We start from the raw sequence: 10,632 nt of genomic DNA on the forward strand, positions 1-10,632 counted from the left end.
CTAAGCACTATTCACAATGCTGTCTAAAAGAACCCACAAAAATTCCTGCTCTTATAGAACTTATATTCTAGTGGGAAAAGAGAAAAACAAAATAAATCAGAATAATGTGTAATATATTGAATAATGGACTCTTGAGTACTGAGACTGGCAGGAAGGAGGTTAGGGTGTTTACTTTCAAAAGGTGCTTAGAGAGCTGGGCACAGTGGCTCACGCCTGTCATCCCAGCATTTTGGGAGGCCAAGGTGGGAGGATTGCTTGAGCCTAGGAGTTCAAGGCCAGCCTAGGCAACATAGTGAGACCCCATCTCTACAAAAAATTTAAAAATTAGCCAAGCATTTTAGTGTGTGCCTGTAGTCACAGCTAATTGGGACCATCATCCTGCCCCAGTACGTGGGTCACTTGGGCCCAAGGAAGATGAGGCTGCAGTGAGCTGTTATTCACATCACTGCACTCCAGCTTGGGTGACGGCTAGGCCCTGTCTCAAAAAAAATACAATAAAAATAAAATGTAAAATTAAATCAAAAGCATGCATAGGGAGGGCTTCCCTGAGGTGACATTTGGACACAGGAAGTAAGAGCGTGATACTTACCTGAGGGAAAAGCATTCTAAGCAGAAGGCACAGCAAGTGCAAAAGCTCTAAAGCAGGAGCGTTCCTGATGTATTGAGAGATGATTCTGGACCTCAGCACAGCTGGCGTACGCTGAGCAAACAGCGAGAGGTGCGGTTGATCGGCGAAGAAACCAGGCCAGACCGTAGTGCCTTATGAGAGCTCTGGAAGGATTCTGGCTTTTACTGGAGGCCAAATGGGGAAACTGTTAGAGAGATCTGGGCAGAGAAGCAAAGTGGTCTCCTTCGGTTTTAATAGGATTGCCCTGGCTGCGTTGCTGAGAGATCCGTGAGGAAGGCAAAGGCAGAGCAGAAGACCAGTCAAGAGGCTGATGTCATAATTCAGGCAAGCAGTGATGATGGCCTAGACCAGGGCAGTATCAGTGGAGGTGGGAAAAAGTGGTGTGAGTCTGGATGTATTTTGAAAGAAGAGTCTACATGAGAGAGAAAAGACTAACGGGATCTGTTCCCAAGTAACTCAACTGCATTCCTGTACAAAGCTGAAGAGTCTTACAGGACTGCGTCTACAGCCAGGAGTACGCTCAGGCTTCAGAAGAGGCTCGCCTCCAGTGGCCTTCACTGTGGCAAAAAGGTCTACTTGAACCCCAGTGAGATCGGTAAAATCACCAGCGCCAAGCTCCTATCAGCAGATCCAGAAGCTGATCAAAGATGGGCTGATCATCTGCAAGCCTGTGACTATCCATTCCCAGGCTGGATCCCTGCAAAAAAAAAAAAAACAAAAAAAACCACCTTGGGCCGGGCATGGTGGCTGATGCTTGTAATCTCAGCACTTTGGGAGGCCGAGGTGGGCAGATCACTTGAGGTCAGGAGTTCATGACCAGCCTAACATGATGAAACCTCGTCTCTACTAAAAATACAAAAATGAGCCAGGCATGGTGGCGTGCACCTGTATTCCCAGCTACTCGGGAGGCTGAGGTGGGAGAATTGCTTGAAACTGGGCGACAGAGAGAGATTCTGTCTCAAAAGAAAAAAAAAAAAACCACCTTGGCCCACAGGCATATGGGCGTAACTGCTAATGCACACATTACCAAAAAGGCAGCCTGGATGAGGAAAATGAGAATTCCACCCCAGCTGCTCAGAAGACACTACGGATCTACCGAGATTGACCTTCCCATGTATCAGAGCCTGTACATGAAGTGAAGGGGGACGTGTTCAGAAACAAGCAGGTTCTTCGGAACTCATTCCAAGCTGAAGATAGACAAGGCCTCAAGAAGCTTCTCATTGACCAGGCCAGGGCACGTGGCTCTAAGACCAGGAAAGCACTGTAGTTCCATGGAGAGTGCCTCTGGGCCAAGAGAAAATCATTAAGACTGTCCCAGGAGGAAGAAACTAAGAAATAAAGGTCTCCCTCTCTCATCTGTACATAGTGGATCTTGGTGATTACATAGATCCAGTCATTCAAATAAAACAAGATTTTATCTGCCTGATGGGGGGAAAAAGCACATTGGTAGGAATACAGAAATAGCCAGAACCCAGCAATCACCCAGACATCAGTCAAAGTTTACCAGACAGGCAAAGGAGCAGGCAAATGCAGCCCATAATGAGAAAAACTTCCAGGCAACTGAAACGGACACCACAGAAGTTCATTAAAACAATCTTACAACTGCATTTCAGTTGTAAGAACTTTAAATGCATATTGCTTAGTGAAAGAATCCAGTCTAAAAAGGCTACATATTATTTCAACTATAGAGAGTAAAAATGATTAGTGGTTATGGGGTTTGGCAGGGGATGGAGGGGTAGAGAGGATGAGTAGATGAAGCACAGGGAATTTTTTTGGGCAGTGAAATTACTTTGTATGATATTATAATGGCGGACACTGGAGAGCATTCATTTGTCAAAACCCATGGAACAACTAGGCACGGTGGTGCACACCTGTAGTCCCTGCTACTTGAAAGGCTGAAGCAGGAGGATCTCTTGAGCCCAGGAGTTCAAGGCCAGCCTGGGCAACATATCGAGAATGCATTAGAAAAAAAAAAAAAAAAAACCATAGGACTGTGTAATGTAATACAGAGTGAACCCTAATGTAAACTGAGGGCTTTAATTTAATAGAAGTGTATCAATATTGGTTCATTTGTAACAAGTGTCCCATAGTATAATAATGTAGATAATAATAAAACTCCACATTGGGGAGGTTGCGTGTGGGAACTCTGTACTATCTGTTCAATTTTCTGTAAACCTAAAACTTCTAAAAAATTAGTCAGTTAAAAATAATAATTTAGGACCAGACGCAGCGGCTCATGCCTGTAATACCAGCACTTTGGGAGGCCAAGGTGGGCAGATCGCTTGAGGTTAGGAGTTTGAGACCAGCCTGGCCAATGTGGTGAAACCCCATCTCTACTAAAAATACAAAAATTAGTCAGGCGTAATGGTGCATGCCTGTACTCCCAGCGACTCGGGAGGCTGAGCTGCAAGAATTGCTGGAACCCGGGAGGCAGAGGTTGCCATGTGTTGAGATCATGCCACTGCATTCCAGCCTGGGCAACAGAGTGAGACTGTGTCTGAAAAGAAAAATAAATAGGCCAGATGCAGTGGCTCACACCTGTAATCCCAGCACTTTGGGAGGCCAAGGCGGGCAGATCACAAAGTTGGGAGTTTAAGACCAGCCTGGCCAACATAGTGAAACCCCGTCTTTACTGAAAATACAAAAAATTAGCCGGGCATTTTGGCGGGCGCCTATAATCCCAGCTACTCGGAAGGCTGAGGCAGGAGAATCGCTTGAACTCAGGAGGTGAAGGTTGCATCGAGCTGAGATCGTGCCATTGCATTCCAGCCTGGGCCACAGAGCCAGACTCCGTCTCAAAAATAAATAATAAATAAATAAATAAATAAAATTCAATTTATAGAAACGTAAAGGAAATAATTAGAACTATGTAAGGATTTTCTAAAGGGAGTTGATTAAATTAGGAAACATTCATATAAGGCAATATTTACTTAAGCCATTACAGTAATTTTATAGATCTAGGTAGTTATTAGTAATGATGACCTGGGATAATTTGTTTTTTGGTTTTTATTTTTGAGACAGAGTCTTGCTGTCTTGTCCAGGCTGGAGTTACAGTGGTGCCATCTTGGCTCACTGAAACCTCCACCTCCCATGTTCAAGCAGTTCTCCTGCCTCAGCCTCCCGAGTAGCTGGAACTACAGGCATGTGCCACCACACCCAGCTAATTGGTTTTTTTTGTATTTTTAGTAGCGATGGGGTTTTGCCATGTTGCCCAGCCTGGTCTCGAGCTCCTGAGCCCAGGCAATCCACTTGTCTCAGCATCCCAGAGTGCTAGGATTACAGGCATCAGCCACCATGCCCAGCCTAATTTGTTTTTGTTTGTTTGTTTGTTTGTTTGTTTTTGGGACGGAGTCTCGCTCTGTCGCCCAGACTGGAGTGCAGTGGCGCAATCTCGGCTCACTGCAAGCTCTGCCTCCCGGGTTCACGTCATTGTCCTGCCTCAGCCTCCCGAGTAGCTGGGACTACAGGCGCCCGCCACCACGCCCGGCTAATTTTTTGTATTTTTTAGTAGAGACGGGGTTTCACCATGTTAGTCAGGATGGTCTCAATCTCCTGACCTCGTGACCCGCCTGCCTTAGCCTCCCAAAGTGCTGGGATTACAGGCGTGAGCCACCGTGCCCGGCCTTGTTTTTTGTTTTTTGTTTTTTGTTTTTTAAGTTTTAACAAATCTCATTTTTTTTAATGATATGTATGACTTGAAAAAAATTTGAGAAAACTAAACAGGATGGTCAATGGTGAGGTTGTGGTTATTTTTAATTATTAACATTGTTTTATTTTTTAAAGCAATATGGGCTGGGCACAGTGGCTCACACCTGCAATCCAGCACTTTGGGAGGCCGAGGCAGGTGGATCACTTGAGGTCAGGAGTTCAAGACCAGCCTGACCAATATGATGAAACCCCATCTCTACTAAAAATACAAAGATTAGCCGGTCATGGTGGTATGCATCTGTAATCCCAGCTACTCGGGAGGCTGAGGCAGGAAAATCACTTGAACCCAGGAGGCAGAGGTTGCAGTGAGCTAAGATTGCACCACTGCACTCCAGCCTGGGTGACAGAGCAAGATTCCGTCTCAACAACAACAAAAAAAAACAAAAGCAATATGTATTGCATTTATAACCGAGGAAAAACCAAAGGTGAATCTGATTTCGGAAAAGTAACTTAAGGAAATGTAACATCTAAAAATAAGAGGAAAGTATCAAATCTAAATTTAAATGGGATAATGATAACCCCAGTTTAGTATTTATGGTGATTTTCTTTAAAGAAGGAAGAAGCCCTTAGACTTTATGGAGTGCTCTGTGACTGTGTTGAGCTATCTTAAGTGGATCAAAGATGTTCTTCTGTTTTTAGGCCTTGTACCTAATAGCAACTAATGGAACCCCAGAACTTCAGAATCCAGAGAAACTTTCCCCAATATTTCGGGATTTCTTAAATCGATGTTTGGAAATGGATGTGGAAAAAAGGGGTTCAGCCAAAGAATTATTACAGGTAAATTTAAAAATGATTTCATTTGGGGGAATAGTTGACTTTTTTGGTAACCGACAGAAAGTTTTCCTAGGGCTAATAAGTAGATTTCACTACTCATTGATCACCAGCGGTATGGCAGCTGCTGCAGTTTCGGGTTTCATCCTATCATTCTGAGCAAACTACCGCAAGGACAGAAAACCAAACACTGCATGTTCCCACTCATAGGTGGGAATTGAACAATGAGAACACTTGGACACAGGAAGGGGAACATCACACACCGGGGCCTGTTGTGGGGTGGGGGGAGTGGGGAGGGATAGCATTAGGAGATATACCTAATGTAAACGATGAGTTAACAGGTGCAGCACACCAACATGGCACATGTGTACGTATGTAACAAACCTGCACGTTGTGCGCATGTACCCTAGAACTTAAAGTATTAAAAAAAAAAAGTGAGGGTTTCATCTGCTGTGAATAAAATTCTGACAAAACCGTAATGTGCAGTTTGTGCATCGTTATCAATCCTCAGACCTGTTTATTGCTGTTGTGTGTATATTTGTCAAACTAAAATGATTCTGCTTTCATTAAACTCTGAAAGTGATGCGTTGATTATGTTAGTCTTATGAAGGTATTATTAATATGTGTTTAGTTTATTAAATTATGATCGACAAGTAGTCTTTGGGGCTTAATTGAACAAAATTATTTTGTTTCTAACCTGATGAATGGCACTTATACATTTATTTTTCCCCTTCTTTCTGGCAGCATCCTTTCCTGAAACTGGCCAAACCGTTATCTAGCTTGACACCACTGATCATGGCAGCTAAAGAAGCAATGAAGAGTAACCGTTAACATCACTGCTGTGGCCTCATACTCTTTTTTCCATTTTCTACAAGAAGCCTTTTAGTATATGAAAATTATTACTCTTTTTGGGGTTTAAAGAAATGGTCTGCATAACCTGAATGAAAGAAGCAAATGACTATTCTCTGAAGACAACCAAGAGAAAATTGCAAAAAGAAAAGTATGACTTTTATATGAACCCCTTCTTTAGGGTCCAAAAGGAATTGTGGACTGAATCACTAGCCTTAGGTCTTTCAGCAAACAGCCTGTCAGGGCCATTTATCATGTGTGAGATTTGCATTTTACTTTGCTGACTTTGTTGTAATAGATCCCATTCATTGTCCCCTTTGGGGTATTTCCAATACTTGAATGGCAGATTGGAGTTTTTCAGAGTATGTGTTTCATCTGCTAGTCTTTCTCTCCTTCATAGCTTTCCTTTTCCTGGACTTGCTCCTTTTGAGTTGCTTTTGCGTTTCTCATGCCTAGGCAAGTGTAATAGAAATTATGTAGCTCCTTATGTTGGCAAAGGAGCTCTATATAGTTTCACTTTGTATAAAAGTTAGGACCAGCTGTTGTTACATGTAATATTTTAGTTCAGAACTTGACCTGAAGGAAGGGAAGAAAAGTATGTGATTTTTACCTTTTTTAACAAATGTGAAAAAGTCAGTTTTAGAAATTTCGTGGTAGTAACTTTGGCATTTGTTACATGTATAGAGAGAAGACTAATAATCTCTATTTATAACTAAATCATTGAGATAGAAAAAGATTCCCATTGACCGTAGACTTCTTCCCATTTTGTCTTCCCTTCTGCCTGTTTCCCCTTCAGGTTTGGCTCTAGGAACCAAAGTGAGTTGTTGTTGTTCCAACCTGGGCTTTATGACTTTGGTTAGTGCCACTACCTTCCTCTTCCCTCCTTCCCCCTTCAATTTGGAAATAAATTTCTGTATATGTTGCAATTTTAGGTTTAGGTTTGTTCTTTTTCTTTTTCATTAATCCTCTCTCACCTCACAGATACCCCCTCCCATGGCAAATAATATAATAACCAGTAAATTTTTGGGAATTTAAAAATTAGCTTTTTTCCACTTAAAGGAGAAAAATATTTGGGACTAGCAGCAGAGGCAGTGAGAGATGTGAACCTTGGTGAGCTCTGATATAGTGAGAAGAGATTATACTCATGAAAGACAATGTTAGTGTTACAGAGAAGCAGCCGATAGCAAATCAACCGTAGAGACTTGGCGGCGGCAGCATTGCCCCAGGTCGTCAGCAGTGTGGTATTATCTATGAGAACTTGAGCGACAGAGTATTTCTTGATGAATTTGTAGATCATTTGAGATGTTGAGTTACTTTAGTTTTGCTTTGTTTTGTTTTTCAAATAGGTAGAGACTATTGTAAAAAACGAGAAAGGAAAATGAAATGTGCGTGTTGATAGCAATAATTTGTTTCTTTTAAAGATTCTAAAAGGTCTGAGACCTGTAGCATTAATTATTTGAGTGCCCTCCCTTCTCCCCTCCCCTCCCTTTTCTCTTCTCTTTTTTCCTCTCCTCTCCTTCTCCTTTATTCATTGTTTTGCTTTTGGAGTAGGTGTTGTTCAAGTATCTGTGGTTTGGTTCTGGCATTTTGTTCCCACCATCCCCTTCCCCCATTAACTAACTTCCCCCCTGCTTGCCATCCTGCAGTAGTATAAATCATGAATAAAAAATAATTTTGCTGTTGTAGTATACATTGGAGAAACTGGCAGGTTTTATTTCCATTATTTTATTTCCACTATATCTATGATAAGATGCAATTATAAGGAGAGAAGTGACTGTTTTTTATTGATAAGGCAAGGTTTTCAGAAAAATGAGTAAAATAATTAATGAAACATATTTAGAGCACTTAATGGTCTCTGTTTTCAATATAATTCTTGATTTCATTTTTCTCTGGAATATATTGGCCTTCTACAGCTATTAGTGAATTATAGAAACTGGTTTATTTCTGGCAGAAAGCTGCAGTGCCACCTGAGTTCCAAATCTTACCATTCTTTGTAAACAGTTGGATGGATTATGATAAAGAAGATGCTACCAATGAAATAGAAAACCAACGAGATGAGAAGACTGTGATCCTCATGCACTCAGAGGCACTTCCCTCCTAAGTCAAAGACCATCCTCACTGACTGTGTGCCAAGGCCTCGTTTCAGGCTTGTGACTCAACAAAGGGCTTTTCCATTGATAGAAGCAGTTTGGGATTTGTAGTTGCGACTTCTTCGATAGTTACCTGCACGTCCATTGCTGGCAACTGACTTGTCATTAAAACCTGGCTCTTTGGTTAAGGGAGCTACGCTGTGGTTTATTCTTAAGTTACGTGGATAAACTAACCTCTAACAGAAATATACTTTGGTTAATTTTGAAATATGTCATTTTTAAACAATCTTAAAAGTAATACAGAATTGTGATTTATTAATTTTAAAACATTCAGAACTTGTTGAAAGAAAAATTATATCTGAATCAAGATTCATGTTTTTTATTTTTATTTTTTTTGATACAGAGTCTCACTCTGTCACCCAGGCTGGAGTGCAGTGGCGCGATCTCAGCTCACTGCAACCTCCGCTTCCTGGGTTCAAGCAATTCTCATGCCTCAGCCTCCTGAGTAGCTGAGACCACAGGCGCCCGCCACCACACCCAGCTAATTTTTTGTATTTTTAGTAGAGACAGAGTCTCACCACATTGCCCAGGCTGGTCTCCAACTCCTGAGCTCAGGCAATCTGCCCACCTTGGCCTCCCAAAGTGCTACAATTACAGGCATGAGCCACTGCACCTGGCCTCATGTTTTTTAAATAACTGCCTTTTATATTTACCCTTTTTGTCATCACTTTAGAATGAAAATTCCCATTTAAATCTGAAAGTTACCTTAATAGTCCTCTTGTGTTATTAGGACAGTATTACTATAGTACTTATTTATTTTATTTTAGATTTAAAGTTATCTTCTCTTTTTGTTTTTTCTTCTTCTGCTTTTAGGGACAATTAAAACTGGGAAACTATGAAACATGGAACATTTTATCCTACCTGAAATAGTAAATGAGTAATTGTGAAGCGTAAGACACTGAGGCTAATACAACTCTGTCTTCATGTGTTGACTGCCTGGCACATAGTATTCATTCCCTTCCCTTTAACATAGAAGTGTCCAGCTGCGTACAGTCTAGTAACCAGCAACTGTAAACGAACCTGTGCCTCTAACAAGCGATTCTAAACCACCTATGAGTATTTCTTTTAGGGCTCACTTAAATACATGTTTGTATATACTGTATTCTAGCCAGAATAATTTTAGATCTGATCAGGTAGTAGCTAAAATTAGAAAAAAACAAAATAGATGCTTAAAGAATTTGCATCAATTTTTGAGTCTAAATCTTTTAAAATATACTGAGATCCACATCTAGTGAAATGTCAGTGTCAAAATATTATAGATTATAGCTAAAATCCAGATTAATACTCATTTGGGGTTTTTTATAGTGGAACTTCATAGTAATACAAAAAGCAGATTGTCTTCCTGTCTCCGCTGCTCTCACAGTAGGTATTGAAACTGGTAAAATCAGTTTTTTGATAGTGTGTGTATATAAGAAAAAATAGATACACACATTCTTTTTTCTCAGTCAACACATTGATTGAACACTCTGGCAAAGATGCTGTGGTAGATGAGGTTGGAGTTCGAAAGAAGAAGCAAGCACTGGCTTGGCCTTGAAAGAACCGAAGTCTTTCCCATTCACTTCTCTAGAAAGCTGCCAAGACAGAGGCAGAAAGAAATGGATGATAGTTCTGTCAAGCACACTTCTGTTCTCTTAGAACTTAGAAGTGTTTCTAAGAGAACAGAAGTAATAAGAGAAACAGTTACGTGTGGAATTCAACATCTTTGGTTGGAACGCATTGGCTTTTTTTTTCTTGTTTTGATAGAAATGGAATTAAGCAAAAGTAGTTTTTGTCTTTTCTGTTGTCTTCAAATTTTATGCCTTTTATTTTTAATTTAATCCCGTTCAATTATTTAATTGTTATACATTGACATTAACTGCTGTATTTTGACTTTGTTCAATAATTTTGTTCTTTCAGGGCTAGAAATAAACTTTTTTTAAAAAGTGTGCATTTTTCCCTTTCCTAAACTTTTATTCTTCCTTTTGATCAACGTAAAAGAATATTTTAATGTCTTTTGATAGCATAAAAGAATATTTAAATGTCTTAATAGGTTTTCAAAGAACATTCTAGTATTTTTAGTGATAAATGTTTTAAACCTTTTAATGGTGTTGTGCCATCATTTTGAATTTGTTACAAAGCTCCAAAGTAGGAAGGTTTCTAGAAATGTGTGGGCAGTAAACATGAAGTTTTCCTTTTTTTTTTTTTTTTGAGACAAGTCTCACTCTTTCTTCCAGGCTGGAGTGCAGTGGCGCCATCTCAGCTCACTGCAACCTCTGCCTCCCAGGTTCAAGTGATTCTCCTGCTTCGGCCTCCTGAGTAGTTGGGGGAAGTTTTCCCTTTCTAAATCAAGTTCAGAATAATTTTCTTTATCAGTGTTTCTCTATCAGACCCAGGGAAACAGTTCTGATTTGAACACACACCTTGCTGGAGTAATAAAAACCTGATCAGAATTTCTGTGTTAAGTGAACCAAGAAACCTTTTAGAGTGCAATACGTCGTAAGGCGTATTCATTATGTGAATTAATTTGGAATCTTAGGTGCCCTAACA

General features: G+C 40.5%; 1 protein-coding gene across 2 annotated transcripts in view; it reads left to right on the forward strand.

Moving 5' to 3' along the window:
• The window catches only part of PAK2 (p21 (RAC1) activated kinase 2), a 90,955-nt gene extending 80,924 nt beyond the window's left edge, over window positions 1–10,031 (forward strand). For both annotated transcript variants that reach the window (XM_024355253.3, XM_063806488.1), the window contains exons 14-15: window positions 4,976–5,113; window positions 5,852–10,031. In XM_024355253.3, coding sequence (XP_024211021.1) covers window positions 4,976–5,113; window positions 5,852–5,938 — 225 coding nt within the window. In that variant the 3' untranslated portion in view covers window positions 5,939–10,031. The remainder of the gene's footprint in view (window positions 1–4,975; window positions 5,114–5,851) is intronic.
• The last annotated feature ends 601 nt before the right edge of the window (window positions 10,032–10,632 follow it).

This window comes from Pan troglodytes, chromosome 2 (genome assembly GCF_028858775.2).
Source record: "Pan troglodytes isolate AG18354 chromosome 2, NHGRI_mPanTro3-v2.0_pri, whole genome shotgun sequence".
Taxonomy (NCBI): Eukaryota; Metazoa; Chordata; class Mammalia; order Primates; family Hominidae; genus Pan; species Pan troglodytes.